This window comes from Podarcis pityusensis, assembly GCF_964106645.2.
Source record: "Podarcis pityusensis genome assembly, chromosome: 15".
In the NCBI taxonomy this organism is placed as follows: Eukaryota; Metazoa; Chordata; class Lepidosauria; order Squamata; family Lacertidae; genus Podarcis; species Podarcis pityusensis.
In genome coordinates, this window is record NC_138040.1 from 7,116,371 (window position 1) to 7,136,201 (window position 19,831).

At 45.9% G+C, this 19,831-nt stretch overlaps 1 protein-coding gene and 1 long non-coding RNA gene across 4 annotated transcripts in view; one reads left to right on the forward strand and one right to left on the reverse strand.

Annotated features, from left to right (window-relative positions):
• The window catches only part of LOC308464167, a 48,384-nt gene extending 30,357 nt beyond the window's left edge, over window positions 1-18,027 (reverse strand). Inside the window, exon 1 of the long non-coding RNA XR_013979912.1 lies at window positions 17,387-18,027. This is a non-coding gene — a long non-coding RNA (uncharacterized lncRNA). The remainder of the gene's footprint in view (window positions 1-17,386) is intronic.
• On the forward strand, window positions 338-19,207 carry DUSP14 (dual specificity phosphatase 14). 3 transcript variants are annotated; one of them, XM_080983260.1, is made up of 2 exons: window positions 338-493; window positions 18,034-19,207. In XM_080983260.1, exon 2 carries the CDS (start codon window positions 18,142-18,144, stop codon window positions 18,736-18,738), a length of 597 nt encoding a protein of 198 aa, XP_080839386.1. In that variant the 5' UTR covers window positions 338-493; window positions 18,034-18,141; the 3' UTR covers window positions 18,739-19,207. The 3 variants fall into 3 exon arrangements, with proteins under 3 accessions (XP_080839386.1, XP_080839387.1, XP_080839388.1); XM_080983261.1 differs by lacking the exon at window positions 338-493 and adding an exon at window positions 12,261-12,407; XM_080983262.1 differs by lacking the exon at window positions 338-493 and adding an exon at window positions 16,327-17,332.
• Window positions 19,208-19,831: the final 624 nt, after the last annotated feature.

A 19,831-nucleotide genomic window follows, 5' to 3' on the forward strand; every position in this document is an offset into this window, starting at 1 on the left:
CCCTTCGGGCAGGCGGAATAGAAGGGAGGGGGGCACATTGCAAAACATGTGCTGGGGCTTCAGAAATTATCTCAAATAAAGCCCCCTTAAGGACCCAGGTCACGTTTTTTAAAAAGAGCCTTCCCTATTTCACAGGCCGGTGCCTTTAAAATTTTTAAAAAAGGACAGAAAAACAGCCGTAGAAGCTTTGACTCATCTTGCTTATTATAGGCTCTTGCTGTCTGCCTGGTTTAGCCGTCTCTTAGTAACCCTGTGCACCACCAGACACACACACACACACACACACACATACAGCTGGGAAGGCGGAGCTTGGAGATCAGCTGTCAGCGGCTAGGCTCCGCCCCTCCCCACATTCCCCAGCGCACAGTAAGCGCAAAGACCAGAGCCCCATCCTCCCATTCATAAGCAAGGCTGAGCCAGCCTGCTTCTCAGCTGTTCTGGTGAGAGCAGACAGGAGGGATACCTTTCGGCTTGCGAAGCTTCTGCGGACCAGGTAAGCTGCCCCAAAGCATAAGCCCTTGGATGGTGGGCAGGTGGAGGAGAAGGAAGCTTGAAAGCGTTGCCTCTCCTAAAGGCGAGGGGAGAGGACAGAGAAACAAAGGCAAAGAGGGAGAAAGCAACTCATCTCGCCAACTCTAGGCAGGTTTGCAAGGTGCTTTTGGGGAACGCGGTCCAGAAGTGATGCACTTGGGAGGAAAACGCCGGCCACCCACTGAGTCTGGGGGCTGCCGGTTCGGGGAGCGAATCGTGAAACGGGATCCAGAGAGAGAGAGAGAGATGACTTGTGGAATTGGGGCACGATGAGCTAGGCTTCTCAAGTGCAAGAGTGGTAGGTGCATGGGCGTTTATGCTCCAAGATCGCACTTGTGGCTATTTACTCCCAAAGAACGTCTACACTGATGCTGAGTCGGGGATGGGGAGGGACACGCTGGACGTACTTTTCTGTTCATTTAAACTGCTGGATATTCCACCCTCGGTAATCTGTTTCAAGAGCAGGCTATAGAAAGCTGCTTTGCACAGAGTCGGAGCACTGGTGCACCTAGCTCAGCATGCCTACACAGGCTGGCAGCAGCAGACCCCCCCCCCCCGGCAAGGGGTTTCTCCTAGCCCTACCTGAAGGTGCTGAGGATGGAAACTGAGACTTTCTGCATGCGACGCAGATGCTCTGTCTCTGTTGCTCTGCCGCTTCCCTAGAGAAGGTCCCACCCTCCACCCCAGCCTATTTGCCAAGAGGTTTCTTCGAGCGTATTTTGGTATGGTGCCTCCAAGTCTCCTACCTGGTGCTAGTGATATTGGAGAGTGTTACGTTCGCTCTTGGTATTGTGTAGTTGTTTGGGGGGGGGGGGAGCAAGCGAAGAATTGGCCAGATATATAGTTTCATCCGCTCTGGTTGGAAAGGAGGAGAAAACTAAAACAACAACAACAAATTGCCCTGTTCTTTTTAAAAAGCAGGCATCTTCGAGGCTTGCTTTTCCCCCTCTGCTCCTGCAAAAATCCCTCCGACGTTTTTGCAGAGGACAGCTGGTCAGAATGATCTGTTGTTAATTATTGATTTAAACGGTTACAGATCCTTTTCATTATGCGCTGCTCATTCAGAACTTTCCAAAGGAGGGTTTTTGTTTTGCTTTCACCAGGCCACATTGTGCTGGCCAGCTTTTTAATGTTGGGTAGAGATCTCATCACACACAAACACCTCCCCCCCCCTTTTTTTAATACACAACGTATTATTTCGATGAGGGAGCTGTTTTAAAACCAAAACAATGTGGTTCTCCTTCACAGCCACCCTCTGGAGGTGGAGATAAATATTCCCGTTTTACAGAAGGGGAAATTGAGGCATAGCCACCCACTGAGGTTGGGGTCACATCCACTCTCTACATTTAAAGCACTTTATACCACTTTATCAGTCATGGCTCCCCCCTCCCACAAAAAATACCTTGGGAAATATGTGATGGGTGTTGGGAACTGTAGTTCTGTGGGGGATAAACTACAGTCCACAGGATTCTTTGAGGAGGGGAAGCCATGACTGTTAACATAAATGTGCCTAAATTGTATGGTTTGGATGTGACCTAGGTTTGAGGTGGGATTTGAATTCTCATCTCTCAGATTCAAATCATAATAAGCACATAATGTTCTATTGTCTCATACCAGGAATGGGGAGCCTGTGGGCCTCCAGATATTGCTGAACTCCCATCAGCCCCAGCCAACAGGGAGGAATAGGGGGAGTTCTTGGCCAATGTACAACCCATAGAGTTTCTTTGTTCCAGGAGCTGTTGGCTTCTGATGCACTCCACTCTCTAATCGTGTGTGTATATGAAGGTGGGAGGTGTAAATACTACACACCATAAATTTAAAGTATGTTGCTTCCCCCAAATAACCCTGGGAATTGTAGTTTACCCCTGCGGCACTACAAATCCCAGCGCCCTTAACAAACTACAGTTCAAAGGATTCTTTGGGGAGAGACATGTGCTTTAAATGTACGGTGTGTATGCCAGTCAGAGGTTCAAACAGCGGGTCAATATTGATTGCCTACAACTCCCACAATCCCTGACCATTGGCCATGCTGGCTGGGGTTGATGGCAGATGTAGTCCAATGACATACAAAGGACTGTAGGTTCCCCCCACGCCTGCTGTACCTGTTTAAGACCAGGCAACATCAGAGGTTCAGGGGAAATGTATTAACTTTGCAATGCAAGGATCGAACCTGCAACCTTGGTGTTATCAGCACCACACTAGTTTAGCCCATGGGTAGGCAAACTAAGGCCCGGGGGCCAGATCCAGCCCAATCGCCTTCTCAATCTGGATGGTCTGGGAATCAGAGTGTTTTCACATGAGTAGAATGTGTCCTTTTATTTAAAATGCATCTCTGGGTTATTTGTGGGGCACAGGAATTTGTTAATATTTTTTTTCAAAATATAGTCCAGCCCCCCACAAGGTCTGAGGGACAGTGGACCGGCCCCCTGCTGAAAAAGTTTGCTGACCCCTGCAGTCTAGCCAACTGAGCTAAGTGGTGTTGCGTGGTGTCGGACTGTTAAGCAAATAATTGTGTAGCTCCTAAGCAGGGTTGACATATGTCCATAATTTCCTGGACATAGCCAGTATTCAGTCCTTGTAAACAGCGTCTGGGAAATCACTGAAATGTCTAGGAAAATCTGGGTGTACGGTAGCCGGTAATGTAGTTTTTGGCGATTTTCATTACAAATAGCTCAGAATTTTTTTGGGGGGTGGGGAGTGGGGAGATGTCCCAATAAAAGCTCAACAACTCTGGGGGGAAACCCCCAACTTTTGTGTCTGAATTTTCACTTTTTGAAATATGGCAACCCTACTCCTAAGCATCTACTTAGGTGTGGAAGGTTTGGACCCCCCAACTCAGTGGATATCTTTGCTTTATACCCACAAGACCATGTTCCATGGTCAGAAGGGTGATGGGGGTCATAGTCTGGCAACTTCCAGGGGGAAAACCCAGATAATACGTACAAAGAGAAAAGCAAACATTAACAGCAAAACTTTATCAATTCAACACATGTAGCTTTTGATAATAGAGTCATAAGAAAAATAAAATACCAGGAGTGAATAAAATGGTTACCATTATAAAATTATAAACGCGGTATAAAAACACAATTTACGTTGTACACTGGGGGAAATAGGAAATGAGAAAAAATTCTTGCCCGTTTATAGATGCCGCCAAATAAAATCATATTTCAAAGGGATTTGCCACCCGTGTGACATATATTTAATAAATAACCACCAGACAGAGGTAAAATTGGAAAGATCAGTGTCACCCTTAGCCTCTTGAATATTGCATGTCAATTTCTCTGAGGTAGCAATGAACGTAACTTTTTTAAAAAGCAGGTATCTAGTCTTTCCAACCTTAAGCGATTCCTAATTGAGAGAGTTCCTAGCTAACCAGTGGCATACAAATGTTCAAAGTAAAACATATGCATCTAGGAAACCATCACTCTAGCTATAAAAAGTACATTGAATAGTTATGGTTAAATTAGTGTTCTAAGCAGCTAGATCTCAGTATTTTATAGACTGTGGTCCAGTGATTTGGGATTTTGTTTGTTGCTGGTCTAAACCACTGAGCCTAGGGCTTGCCTATCGGAAGGTCGGCAGTTCGAATCCCCGCAATGGGGTGAGCTCCCGTTGCTCAATCTCAGCTCCTGCCAGCCTAGCAGTTCGAAAGCACGTCAAAGTGCAAGTAGATAAATAGGTACCACTCTGGTGGGAAGGTAAACGGTGTTTCCGTGCGCTGCTCTGGTTTCGCCAGAAGTGGCTTAGTCATGCTGGCCACATGACCCAGAGAAACTGTCTGCAGACAAACACCAGCTCCCTCGGCCAGTAAAGCGAAGTGAGTGCCGCAACCCCAGAGTCATTCGCGACTGGACTTAACTGTCAGGGTTCCTGTACCTTTACCTTTAAAAATACATTCACTTTTCTCATTCTGTGGAATCAACAGAGCAACAGAAACACTCTTCATTTCCTTGTGGCAGATGCAAAGCTGATTTAGTGAAAACCTTCATTTTACCCTAGCTCTCATCGTATTTGATTCTCATTTTACCAGAGAGCTGTCGGTGAACTCCCAGCAACCATACTTTTTAAACAAAAGGTTCTTGTTAGGCTCCTGGATCTGCAGTTTCCCAACCCCTGCTCTTAAGGAAGTCTGCCTAAGCTTCCTAGGAACTTCAGCCTTCCCCAAACAAATCTGCAGTAGTATGCCTCCCAACTCGTGGCTCAGTAGCTTCTCGAATGCCTCCCACTAACTCCTAAGAGGCAGATAAAACAGGCCACAACCTGAAATGAGATACACCCAAGAAAGAGAACAAGTTCCAAGTCTCAGCATTCATTTAACTGTAAAATTGTAGAGCTGGAAGGGATCCCTGAGGGTCATCTAGTCCAACCCCATGCAATGCAGGAATCTTAACATGTGGTCTCCCATCCAATTTTAAACCTTACTGGACCTTGCTTAGCTTTGCAAATGTGCTAGCAGTTTTATTGCTGAGGCAGCAGTCTTCACCAGCTTGCACCAGCACCAGCTCCCATGAAAGATGGTCTAGGCCAGCCTTTCCCCAACCTGGTGCCCTGTTGGACTCCAACTCCCATCAGCACCCCCAGCCAGCAAGGCCAGTGATGACTGAAGTTTTAGTCCAACAACACTGGGAAGGCTGTAGGCACAACGGTCCAGGATTATGCCAATCTGTATAACCAGCCCTGTCCAGGATGTACCATACATATCATACTGTATATACCAGGAGTGGGAAACCTCTGGCCCTCAAGGTGTTGCTGAACTACAACTCCCATCACCCCCGCCAAAACAGCATGGCCCAGTGCCCGGGGATTATGGGTGTTGCAGTTCAGCAACATCTTGAGGGCTACAGCTCCCCACCCCCCTTTAGATACCCTGATTATATAGCAAGTTTTGCTTTTTATCAGAAACTCAGTCCAGGCCTTTGCTTTAGATGGAGAAAGAAAGCTGGTTCTATTGCCTTGCCCCAGCCTTTATTAATAATCCTTACATCGACTGCAACTCCCATGAGTGGCATTTGGACATTGCTTTGGCATGTATTTCCAAGCCCCTTCATCTCAAGCTGAATATATATATATATATATATATATATATATATTTCCCTTGGCGGCAAATCTGTGCATACTCATGGTGTCTGGTTCTTATCGCAACACCCAGGGCACCCAGGCACATAAACCGAGCCTAAAGCACACTCCATTAACACCTCCAAAAACAAGAGCAAGTCAAAGGCACCACGTTTAAATTGCAAATTCATGGATAATCAGCCTTGTCCTGACTAGCACTTGCTGAAGAAAATGGCTACAAATCTGCAGCTCGCTCTACCTTGGGATCTGCATCATAAATAAAACCATCTTCATTTGCAGTAAGAGTTCCTTTAAAAATGGGTTGCCTGCAGACAAGCAGTGATGGGTTTGAGGGTATGCAGGGGTGCATTTTTTTATTTTGCTTCCTTTTAAGGCGAGGAGCCTGTCACCCTCCAGATATTGCTAGACTACAATTCCCATCATCCATGGCCATGCAGGCGAATGCTGATGACAACTGGAGTCCCAACAACCGTGGAGCCACAATCTTCCCATTCCTGCCCAAAAGGGAGAGACCACGCAACCGGTGTGAGGGAACTTGTGGCCCTCCAAATGTTACTGGACTCCAAATCCCATCAGCCCCAGCCAGCATATTCAGAACTCATGGATGATAGGAGTTATAGTACACCAACATCTGGAAAGCCACCGGTTCCTTGCCTCTGCCAGCGCCCTAACAAAAAAATTGTATATACATACACAAAATTGGCCATATTCTCGGCAAAGTCTCCTAGGCAGCTCAGTTTACCTGCTCCCTTCAAACCCTTATCTTCTTTACCTCAACAGTCAAGGAGAAAGGAGGCTTAATGGCTTAAAATCCTTTAGTACTTCTGGCCTCCTTTACTTAAGGAACTGCTTTATTTCCTCTTCAAGGCCAGCCTTTTAACTTTGGGGAATGTCTAAGGGAAATGGGGGGCCCCCTCTAATATATAATTAAAAGATGGTCAGGATTAACAAGTGTGTTTTGAAGAAGATGGATTCTGCATTTGTGCTGGGGCTGGTAGTTTAAATGAGGGAGAAGTCGACCTCAAGGCCAACAGGAAGCTGAGCCCTTCTGACCTGGAGGCCTCACTCCAAGCTCAGAGACACATGGATGATTGTTAGCAAAACATCCAGGAAGCAAGCCTTCGCAGTAGACATGTCAAAGGCTCAGGCTTACTTGGAACTAACTCTCTCATGTGAAACCTCTCCACTTGTGAAGATCTCATTAAAATGGCCACCAATTTAGATGGCTTCTAAAAAGATTGGACAGTTCCCTGGCAGATAAAACCATCAATGGCTATTAGAGATGTACAAATGTGTCAGTTTGGTTTCCCTCACTTTCTCCAGTTCTCCATGTCTGCAAGTCAGTTTGTAGGGAGGGGTTTAAGTCCTCATGAAAATGCATCAGCATTTCAATGACTTTTTCTCCTAATACAGTGGTACCTCAGGTTACATACGCTTCAGGTTACATACGCTTCAGGTTACAGACTCCGCTAACCCAGAAATATTACCTAAGGTTAAGAACCTTGCTTCAGGATGAGAACAGACATTGTGCTCTGGCAGCACGGCGGCAGCAGGAGGCCCCATTAGCTAAAGTGGTGCTTCAGGTTAAGAACAGTTTCAGGTTAAGAACAGACCTCCAGAACGAATTAAGTACTTAACCCAAGGTACCACTGTATACACATTTTTGCAATTATAATGCAGTTTAAAATATTATTTTCACCAATACTTGGGGGTTCCCAATCTGTGGTCCCTGACCGTCATTCAAGCGGTCCATGGCATATCCGCATTATGTGTTTATATTGATTTTCAATTATCTTCTTCATGCTGCTTTTATTTCTTAGGTTATAATTTATTGTATTATGATTTGAGTTCTATGGAATGAGAAGTCTAAAAGAATAGAGTACAATAAAAAATAAAATAAGCAATAAAAATACAAGGGCAAATGATACAGCACCTAGCACCAGCGAATGGCAATTGCTACAACAGGTAGAAATATCATTAAGTGGTCCATAAGACCATCTTGGCCTTTGACACCTGTAATCGGTTTTAACTGTTGTGAATTCTAAAGTGTCGTAAACCATCTTGGGACCTGCTGTTGAAGGGCAGGTAATAAATTTAATCATCATCATTAACAACAATTTTCAAGTGGCCCATGGGTGAAAAAGTTTGGGAGCTGCCACAATAATAATCCCCATGTCTACGTACACTTCACTCCAGTATGTGCAATTCTGTACATGTTACTTGGCTGTTGAATGGCCCTCCCTGCAAAATTCAGAGAAGAGCAAATTTCAAAGGACAACTGTGTTTCAATTTGCATTTCTTCCAGAAAGTGTGGATTCGTTCAGTTTGCTTTTAAATTTGTCCCCCATCTCCAGCTGATAGGGAAGACGATGAGGAAAGGATTGAGATTCCTGCGCTGCAGGGGGTTGGACTAGATGACCCTCAGGGTCCCTTCCAACTCTACAATTCTATGATCCTATGACTACTGTACTCGGGTAATGCTTGTGGGCTTTCCAGAAGTGGCATCTGGTTGTCTTCAGCGAGAACAGGATGCTGGACTAGGTGGGCCTTATATAATAACAGGCGGGCCTTATATAATAATAGGCAACAGCCCTTATAATATAATGACAGCCACTTGCAATTATTATTTTTCAGTGCAAAAAAAAAAGAAGGAAAAAAAAGGTGCCAGAAGCTTCAGAAATCCTCCAGGTCCACATGTGGTAGAAACATTGGACTCCCCCCCCCCCAAAAAAAATGCCAACACCCTTACTCTTTTCTCATTAAAGGGCTTGAGCATTGTTGGTAAATGTGGTTCCTTTTTTAAAAAAAAAAATAGCAATCATTTTTTTAAGGCTGAGAGCTTCTATTCAGTGGGGAAATTGGAACTCATTTGCTGTTAGTTCTGCTGAGTGACTGTCCAGATGAGTTTATGAAGCCTGCAGAGAATTATCTACAGAGCGGCAGAAGCGCCCTGGCCGACCACGAGCGGGGAGAACCTTGGCTGCATTTCCCTGCTCCCCCGCCACTGTACTGTGATTTGCAGCCATGTATAAAACACTCTATAAAAATAATTGGCTGGTGATGGCCTTCCTCCTCCGGCCTTGCTAACAGAAAGGGCATCATTTATTCTGACACTGGCTAGTCCAGAGTACCGGGGTTCAAAACACTAGACTGGGTCCAGACTCGTGGACTCGGAAATGGCTTGAGTCCATTGATTTCAGTGGATCTGCCCCGAGTCTAAATTTAGGTGGAATCTGCCCATAATCTTTGATTAAAATGGCATTTAAAAATAAACAAACAGACAGCATATATAAGCACATTCCTGCCCCCTCCAGCCCAAGAATATTTGGAATTGTAGTTTGCTAAGAGTGCTAGGACTTATAGATTTGTGAGGAGTGAGCTACAGGTCCAGGGATTTGGGGCAGTGAACTCTAAATGCACGATGCACACAGGCGTTTTCTGAGCATTTTTATCATTATTTTGTTAACCTAACAGGGGTTTAAATGCTGAGAACTTAGACCAGGCATCCCCAAACTTGGCCCTCCAGATGTTTGGGACTACAAGCCCCATCATCCCTAGCTAACAGGACCAGTGGTCAGGGACGATGGGAATTGTAGTCCCAAAACATCTGGAGGGCCAAGTTTGAGGAAGCCTGACTTAGACACAAGTAAAAAGGTGAAATACCGAGACACCAAGATAATAACTGAGTCGGTCTGCCCCCACCCCCATATTTCTTCCTCCCTGAGCTGGACAAGGCTCCCTCAACTCAATGAAGTAGCCAGTCACATAATCCATTTTGATATAGTGATTGTTGCAAGGGCTCGTTTAATGAGTACTGCTGCTTTGAGGTTTAATCTCTGAAGAAATTAAAACGAGTGACGTTCGCAGGGATTTAAAAACAAAAACAAAAACCCAAAAGAGAGTGGTGCCCTGCCAGGCAGCAGGTGAAGTCCTGGAGTATCTTTTTGGACACACCATGGCAATCAAAGACGCAGCTGCCCTCGTTCTAGTTGGGCCTCTGAGTTCAAAACAGGCTTCAGTATCGCCTGCCCCAGGCTCCTGCACCAGATCCAAGAGGATGCTTTGTCCCTGCCTGGGCCCCCTGTAGAAAGCCCATAATCTTAGCAAAGATGGGCATTTGCCCCTTCCCTTTGTAGTGACAAAGCAAGGCAGATAAGGCAAGTCCTGCTTCTCCCTTAGCTCTGAAAAAAAGAGCAGAGGATCCCAATCAGAATCGTCTGAGCAGAATAAAAGCCTGACTAGCCGAGTGGGGAGTAGGGCTGGGCAACATATTGTCCAAAACAGGTTTGAAGTCCATATGGTGTGGGGTATAAATAATGAATTATTTTATTTATTTATTTATTTATTTATTGGTGGTGGTGGTATAGGTTTCATACTTTTTGACCTGGCAGCATGTGGCGAATCATAATGTGTGTGCTATGCAAAAATCACAATGTGGGGGAAACCATGAAGCCAGCCAATGCCTCTACATAGCTCCATCCTTATTTCAGACATGTATCAGTGTATCGCGATGTTTCGCTGGTGATATATTGCAATGTTGAAAACCAGATATTGCCCAGCCCTTGTGGGGAATGGAGCGTCATGGAAGATGAGCCTATATCAAGCGGCTACTAAGGTTACCAGATTTTTTTTCAATGAATCTGGGGACACTTTTCAATTTCAATAGGAATGATAGGATTTTGTCTGGGGACTGATTTGTAAATCCGGGGACTGTCCCTGGGAAACAGGGATGTCTGGTAACCTTACTAACTAACATTGATGGCTATGTTCTCCTTCCACTGCAGTGCGCTGGGAATCACAAGTGGGGAAAGAGGGTCGTTGCACTCTGATCCTGTTTGCAGCCTTCCCATAGGGGCATCTTGCTTGCCCTCTGTGAGAACAGGATGCTGGACTAGACGGGCCGTGGGCCTGAACTAGCACAGCTCCTCTTATGCTCCTATCAACCTGGGCCTAGCCCAGTGCTCTAACCACTATGCCACACTGCCCAGAACCATCCCAGCTTGCAGTGTGCAACCATAGAGGATCACATGCTAGAGCGGCCTCTCAGTTCATGCAGGGAGACACGCAATGTACACCCTGGAAACGCTGCCCCCCCCCCGCAAACCTTCTGCTTAGTGCTGAGATTTCTCATTGCCAGGCAGGCTGGTGTAAAAACACTGCCATAAAAAAATAAAAATTAAGGGGTAATAGGGAGATGTCTTGTACAGTCATTAGGGAGGACACAAAGAGATGGAATGAAACAAGTAGTATCAGATCTTGTCACTTAAATTGGTATTTAGCAGCAGGAGGGTAATGATGTCAGAGGGGGGGTTGCTTTATGTTTCTAACCGTTTTTACTCTAGAGGCGTATTACTACAGTCTTTGGATGTATCAGCCTGCCTTGTGCAGAATTGGACCCATCAATCCAGACTGGCCCAGTACACAGAATGCTGTGCCTGCGGCAGATCTCAAAGGCTTCCAGACAGACGCTGGGCCCTGGGCCTCAGTTCATATCTATCGATACCCACACGCCATGCCTTGGGGACGAACTAGAGCCATCCATTCAGGCTACTGGTGGTCAGATGGGGAACCTCTGGCCAGATTAGGCTTGTGGGACTGTTTTCTCCAAACAACATCCCTCTGTCCCACATCTGATGCCATATAGATGATGTCAACACAACTGGTTGGTGCTTACAGAAAGCCTGATTGGCTGTTGTGGTTATAGCAAGTGATTGACAGGTGGGCGGCCCAGCCCACTTGTCAAAATGTCCCATAGGTGGTGGGAGAAATTGCTCGGGATCCAGTTTAGAATCTGTTTTAGATTCTGGTTTACCAAGCAGAGATACAACTTGGTCTAGTCCTTAGAGATCATCCAGGGAGGTGGCAACTTTATGTCTGTCACACCACTTCAGACCTAATTGTGGAGGTCCATGTAGCTGAATATTCCACCAAACAAAATCAAGATTCTCTGCCTATGGAAAGCTAGCATGTCAGGGTGAAGGCCTTCCCACTGGCAAGCTAGTTGTCTATGTGCAGGTAGATTACACACACACACACAATCCCAGGGAGCATTCTGTCATGAAATACTGCCTCCTGTCTGCAGCCTGCTGCATCACAGGCTGCCTACCTCATTGGAAGCTTGTAAGAACAAGACCTAACTTTTAATTTTTTAAAAAACCTACAACTCTAGCTACAAACATCCAACATGCAATGCAAGGTTTGCCCAACCTCGTGCCAAGAAGAGCTTCAATACCTAAATAGGGGAACTGTGTGTTTTTCAATTGAAATATCTGTATATTCTTCAAAGAAAGACAATGTGGTTTACACTTGATAAATTTACCATACACAACTTTTTAGAAGTCATGAGTCAAAGGGAAAAACGGAAAGCCCAAAGTAATCAGGAGCAGACCTTGGTAATATGGAGCCCTGAGCGAGGACAAAATTTGGGACAATTTTTCTTATTTTCACAATCATTCCTTTTGGTACAGTTGCTTTTTATGGATCTTCTCAGTAGGTACCCATATAAATATATGTTTTATTATTATTTCGTGCCCCCTTGACTCATGGCCCTGTGTGGGAGAACCGCCTGCAGTGCCCTAAATCCAGCACTGAATTAATCCCACCCAACAGCCTTTCACGTTTAGGGTGATTGGCTGAGTTAAATGCTGATGTCACAAAGGAAGCTTTTCAGATGCCTGAAGCAATTTGAAGTTATGTTCAGTTCAGTAAGCAGTGACTGAATAGGTTAGCAGCCGTTCGGTGGGACAAGACATATAGAAAACTTCATGGTGGAACCTGGCTTCCATGAAAGGACGAAAAAGGTAGTGACGTCATCTTATTTTGCGTTTTTGATGAAACACACAAACAGAACATTGGGAAATCCAGTCAACCATAGATTTCCCTTTAACGTGGGGCCTTGCAAAGAAAATTTTACATTGGGGTGCTAGGAGAGGGGAACCAGAAAATGTAATGACAGGGAGGAAAGAAAAGCCTAGAAGCGAAATGTTCTGGAGAGAAACTTTTTTTTAAAAAAATAATATTCCTGAGGACTAGAAACGTGGTTGTTTTAAAAACAAAACTATAATGGAGAGCTGTGATGCTTCCCACTGTATCACTACAGTGGTACCTCGGGTTACATACACTTCAGGTTACATACGCTTCAGACTCCGCTAACCCAGAAATAGTGCTTCAGGTTAAGAACTTTGCTTCAGGTTGAGAAGAGAAATCGTGCTCCGGTGGCGCAGCGGCAGCAGGAAGCCCCATTAGCTAAAGTGGTGCTTCAGGTTAAGAACAGTCTCAGGTTAAGTACAGACCTCTGGAACGAATTAAGTACACTTAAGTGTAGTGATGGCGAATCCAGAGGCCCTCCAGATATTGATAGACTATCCCTAACCCCAGTTTGCCCCAGATCTGCATAACATTTGGTCAGGGATGATAGGAGCTGTACCCTAAGAACTTCAGCTTCCCCATCCATCCACCATTCCGAGCTTGCATAGCACCAAACCAACTGAAGCTGTTTTTCAGAAACACCACCCAGTTCCTTACTCCCTCCCCACCCCAAAGCCCACACACTTCTTTCCTTTGAAAACTGGCCAACACAGTCTCTTATTATTAGAATTTAAAAACATGCTCTTGCTTTTAAACTTTGAGCTTAGTGGAGAGTTAATGAGATGTTGCATTTTCCATGGGCTTTAGATAATTTTAGAATTTTGTGCAGTTGGGCTTTTACGGTTGGGTGTATTTTCAAAGACATCACAGGCCGCTTGAAGCAGTTCTTTGCCTCAAGCGGCATATTTAACAAACAGCTAAGCACATAAGCCCGCTCACTCTCGAATACACCTTCTGGGGTTGGATTTTTGCACTGCAATTAAATGTAAGTGCATAAGATGATCATGCTGGAGCCCACCAAGTCTGTTCTCATAATGGCCTCTCAGATTATTCAATAATTTAAGTAAGCCATGATTGTTACCCTCAGTCCTCCTCCTGGTTGACCTTTGTTGTAAGAATTATTCCTGTTTTTTGGTATATTACAATTGCATCTTGCCTGTCCTCCACGGAACTCAAGAACACATCGTGCTGCCCTCACAACAACCCTGTGAGGTAGATCAGGCTTGCGAGGTGGTCCCTAGCGCAAGGTCACCCGATGAGCTTCTTGACAGAGAGGGGATTTCGACCTGCATATCCCTGAACCTAGTTTGACACTCTCAACCACAATTCCAGGGGTGGGGAATCTGTGGTCCTCCAGATGGTGTTGGACTCCAACTCCCATCAGCCTTAATCAGCATGGCCAGTGGTCACGGATGATGGGAGTTGTAGTAAAAAAACAACAACCTGGAGGGTCGCTGGTCCCTTGCATTCTTCAACACTACAACACACCAAGCTCCTATGACTGAGATCATGAACTTGAGGCACTTGGAACATTGAAATCAGAATTGTACGTATGCTTTAGACTCAGAACATGGGAGCACAGGAAACTGCCTTCTACAGAGTCATAAAATTGGTCCATCTAGCTCAGTACTGTCTACACCAGTGATGGCCAAATTTGGCCCTCCAGATGTTTTGGGACTACAACTCCCATCATCCCTAGCTAACAGGACCAGTGGTCAGGGATGATGGGAGTTGTAGTCCCAAAACAGCTGGAGGGCCGAGTTTGGCCACAACTGGTCTACACTGACTGGCAGCAGCTTTCTAGGGTTCCAAGCAGGGTCCTCTCCCAGCCCTGCCTGGAGATGATGTGGATTTAAAATCAAACCTTCAGCATGCGAGACAGATGCTCCAGTACTGTGTTATACAGCCCTCACTCCCACTCCAAATCTCCAAGTGTGTTTCCTTATGTAGCCAAATTAGCACCATTCAGGCCTAAGAGGGAAACTCCAAGCTTTGCAGAAGTGTAAAAATATTTAGGGTAAAATAAACCCAAGGGAGAGAAAATGCAAAAACAACTCAGTGCGAGAATTGAGGATGTTCCCTGGGCACAGAATGAACCGGCTGACTGTTTTGCAGGGGAGGAAATCGGATGTGGGAGGAGGGAAGAAATGGAGTAGCTCAGGAAAGGGCACAATTGACTGGCTGGCATCCTGAACAGAAGCACTCCGCACTGCAACATTTGGTTGCAGATCCCACTGGTCACGAGTCACTGCCAATATTTGCCATTAGCTTGGGCGTGAGTCAGGTTCTTAAGTCTTCCCACTTCGAAGCCAGCGCATATTTATTAACGACAAATTTGTGGCTTGACTCTAAGCACCAGCAAAAAGCCACTCAAAAAAGGAAGAAAGAACAAACTTCAAAAGGGCAGGGAAATATCAAGGAAGCTCTTAACAAAGCTGACTGCCGGCTGGAAAAGCTGAGCTGTGAATAAACACACACAAGCCTTGAATTTGACTTTAAAAATAAAGCGCTTAGCTCAGTGCTCTGGCTTTGCCTCCTCTCACCTTGGCGGTAAGCGTGTCACTCAGGCCAACTTGATCTGAGGCCAAAGCGACCCCACCTGCTTAGCCAGGGCTTGCAACAATGCAGGGGGTTCATTTTGTGACCAACACAATTCACAGTTTGTGCCCCTTTTCGTTCAGATCCTGCGCTCAGCAATCACAACTCTGCAGCAACCTTGTATTATCCATTGTAATGATCAGGCTGTTCCTCAATGTTTTTACTCTGCTCTTTCAGCAAATAAGGTGCTAGGCTTTTACAATAGGCAGTGAGTAAATGCAGTATAATGCAGAACGATGATGACCAGCACAAACATTGGCCTGAAATAGCCAGGCGCTTCTTATGTTTTTAAGACAGAGAAAACAATTGATGTACACATGCATGGAAGAGTTTTCTCTCACTCAATAGTTGGCTCAGATGAACACAGCTCTCCCCACTGTCCTTCGCAGCAGTCTTACCCTGCCAGACTAGAGAGAGCTGTTTCTTTCCACCCTCCTGCGCTTTTGGAAACAAGCAAACCTTGAAAAAAAAAATGCTTGGATGGTGCAAAGCTGTGGTGTGAATTAATTAGCCAAGTGTTTCCAGTTAGGTTTTATTCCTTTTTTTGCTTTTTCAGCATCACAGCTGCAAACGCCAACCATTTCCACCCCGACTCCCTGATCCTCGCCCTCCATTCACACCCAATACAAAGGAGGGAGGAGAACAAATCTAATAAGCAAAGTATAGAAAATACGGTACAGAAAACGCCAAGCCTCCCACACTAAAGCCACAGCTTGGTTTATTTTAATTCTGCCAGCACTGTCTCGTGAGATTCCAAGGAACTATCAATGTGAGGGAAAATATGTTTCGAGGTGTCCTGTTGGCATTATTAATTACATTTTATCCTGCCCTTCCTATAGGGAGCTCAGGATTATGTACAGTGGTGCCCCGCAAGACGAATGCCTCGCAAGACGGAAAACCCGCTAGACGAAAGGGTTTTCCGTTTTTGAGTTGCTTCGCAGGACGAATTTCCCTATGGGCTTGCTTCGCAAGACAAAAATGTCTTGCGAGTCTAGAGATTTTTTTTTCGCTTTTCCCCCCCTTTATCTAATCTGCTAAGCCTTTAATAGCCTTTAATAGCCTTTTAGCAGCTAATCCCCTAAGCCTTTAAGCCTTTAATAGCCGCTAAACCGCTAATAGCGCTAATCCGTTAAGCCGCTAATAGGGTTGCTTCGCAAGACGAAAAAACCGCTAGACGAAGACTCTCGCGGAACGGATTAATTTCGTCTTGCGAGGCACCACTGTACGTAGTTCTCCCCTCTCTCTCTCTCTTTCCTCACAACAACCTGACAAGGTAGGGGATGGCCAAGAGATGCAGCACAGCTTTATGGCTCCGTGGGGTATTGGACCCAAGTCACTAATAACTGCACCTTGCTAGTTTTTTCAGCGGCCACAGTGGCATCTGCAAAAGCATGATGGAACTGTTTTTGCAAGCGTCGCTGCTTGACAGTGCTCACAAACCTCGCTTTCAGCCAAGCTGCATCATTACACCTGGCGTAGGGCAGGTAAACATGGCAGGGCCGAAACAGCTTCGTCAAAAGCCTAATTTGGCCCGCAGGCCAGAGGTTTCGCACTGCGGTTTGATATATTGGAGGACGGCTGCCAAAATGAGGGCCCAGTGAGATCAAAGTTTCAGCATCAGGGCAGCCAAAGATGTGCATGTTGCACTAATGATGCACTCGTTAAGAGAGGTAGTGAAGAATGGGGTCTTGCCCCTGAATGACTCTATTGAAAGGCCTCTGGTGCTGGAGAAACCTCCCTTTAAACGCTCCCCTGCCAACTCTTTTGTTGCGTTCGAATTAAAATTCCACACCGTCAGGCAAACACAACCACACACCATAGTGGATTTATCAGTGTTTGCTGCGATGAGGGTGGGTTTTTTTGTTTATTTTTGGCCTAGCGAGGCGCTTTGTGCCTGAGGTGATTATTAAACCAAGCGTGTTAAAATGACAACCTCAGAGGAACACAATGCCTTGCTGCTCTTATTTATTTGGCAGCTTTTACACACACAATTAATTTAACCTTGCAAATAGCCTTCTCCCTTTTGTCGGCATCTAGGATGCTGCTGAGGGGCCAGGCAGTCCACCTGACACGGTTTGACATCTGCTGTGGGACCCCCGCCCCCAAAAATGACCTGCTGGATCTAGCAGCTGCCATTTATAAATTTCCCACAATGCCTTGGAGTCTACAACTGCCATGTTAAATGGAGGCTGGGGTTGTGGGGGTTGACTTTGCCAAAGCTCCCACCCCAATCACATCTTGATCTTCTCCCCGCAAAATGGTACATGAGGGGTACCCTAGAGTTACCCCACCCCCAAAGTAAATGCTTCCTTACCTCATAATGAAAGTCCAGGCAGAGAGGCAAAAGGCAGTGGTGTAATTTTCAGTACAGCAACCAAGCAGCCAAACTGAGGGTGCCTGGAGGACATTAAAATTAGTATTTGGGGCCAGAGGTTGTAGCTCTTTCCACCCCCAAGCAAGGAACTATGGGAGTTGTAGTCCAGTGAACAACAGGCAGGCCAATAAAACTACACTTCCCAAGGGTCTTTGCAAGCAGGCTTGTCTGTTAACCCTCATTTATAGGGCCTGGGTTTTTTTGCATACATTATAGGGTTGCTATATTTCAGAAAGCAAAAACCAGGACACCCCAAAATTGAGCCAAATGTCTCTGGCTTGCAAATGTAGCCATGGGTCTGAAATGGTTGGCAACCTCTACCCTAAATCAGCATTATTTTATTTAACTGTTTATTCTGCTGTTCTTCCAAGATGCTCAGAGGCAGCACACATGGTCCTGCCCCGCCCCCCCCCCCCCCCACATTTAACTGGGCTCCTTTGGGTAGGAAGAGCTGGGCAGAAACCAAAGAAATAAAACAATAAAACTTGTATTGGCAGCTGTGCCACGTTTAACCTTTCGGAGCTCCTAGCTTTCCGGCATGTACAGACATGTTTTTGTAAAGCTGTTGTTCCTTGGCGTTTTTGCAGGTGAAGTAACAACGCAAGCAGAGCTCCGCCACCTTGCCAAGACAGGAATTCTAATCTGGGTTTTGCGCACCTGGAATGGAAGCCTGAGGACCTCCTAGGACCCTGCTCATGACCTCCCGAAGGCACTACACTTTGCCACGAACTCTAATGACTCCTCGCCTGTATTCCGAAGGGGCGCTGGGCGGCATTGCCCAAATCACCCCCTTCCTGTACATCAGTAAGGGAAGCGTGGCCTCCAACAGGCAGCTCCTCCTGGCCCGCGGGATCACATGCATCGTCAACGCCACCATCGAGCTCCCCAATTTCAACTTCCCCGAGTTTGAGTACGTCAAAGTGCCTGTAGCTGACATGCCAAACGCCCCCATCTCCTTGTACTTTGACAGCGTGGCCGACAAGATCCAGAGCGTGGCACGGAAGCACGGCGTGACCCTAGTCCACTGCGCAGCTGGCGTGAGCCGCTCGGCCACTCTCTGCATCGCCTACCTTATGAAATACCAGAATGTCACCTTGTTGGAGGCCTACAACTGGGTGAAGTCCAGGCGCCCGGTCATCCACCCCAATGTGGGCTTCTGGAGGCAGCTCATAGACTATGAGCGGGAGCTGTACGGGAGGAACACCGTTAAAATGGTACAGACTCCGTACGGCATCATGCCAGATGTTTACATGAGGGAGAGAAGAACCTTCGTGCCTTACTGGGGGATCTGAAGGGAGTCGGCAAGGAGCAGAAAGAACGAGGTCTTTCAAACCAGTCGCGGTGGAGAGAGTTAACCGTCTCTCCTTGAGGTCCACTTCTTCGGTTCCTTTGTGAGACAGCATTTTTATTTCCAGAGCACTAAACCAGCAACCCCCATAATCTGGGGGGGCCTTAATCCTAACGTCCCGTGGAGTGAATGTTGCAGCTACTTTGGTGAAGATGTACAGCATCCACAAAACGAAACAGCAAGCCCAGTTCGACAATATACATAAATGAAGCCAAGCACACAAAAAACGGCGGAAGACGTGACCCAAATATTGTCTATGAATGTGGTAGCTTCTTCTTTTTCTTCTCCTGTATCCCTCCCTTGTTACACCAGCTTGTTGGCCAAAAAAAAAAGCCTCATCAGGAGAAGAGTGGACCTTTCCTTTTTCCAGAGGAAAGATTACTCTTTAATGTTGGGTTAAAAAAAAAATTACATGGTCAACATCCGAACCCAGAGAAATACTATGCCTTTGAAATTTTATTTTAAAAGTTTTTGAAAGATTTATCCAGAAAGGTTTTCCATCCCTTTTGGGGGAACTTACAACTAATGTTTGGGGGGGGGGGGGAGAATATTAACCAGACAATCCGCCACAAATAAAATAATTTGGACAACTAAGGTGTCCTGTTTCGTTTTTCTCCCTTACCTGCTCAACATCAGGGTTTTTTGGTCTGGATCCTTAAAATTAATCTGGAACATCCAGATTAATCCTCCTTGGCACAGTATTTGAAAAGAATTAAGCAATACCATAAAATGCCCCAGCAATATATAAGGGTGACTCTCAGCATCCTTTTTATTGTGCATTCATGATTATTTGTGATCATGACGGTATCATTGCAGTTACACGTCATCACCCTCTCAATCCTGTTTGTGCCTGCAAAAGTTTCGAGGCAGGTATACAGCTTTTGTTTCAAACTGGTACAAGCCCCCATCGCTTCTTGCTGAAATCCTGCAGCTTTCCAAAGCACAAGTATCCCGTGAGATGGGGGGTGGTTCCACTTTTATTGTGGACCGCCTCTTCCAGTGCCAGTACTGCAGTCACATAGGGGAAGCGTCACAGG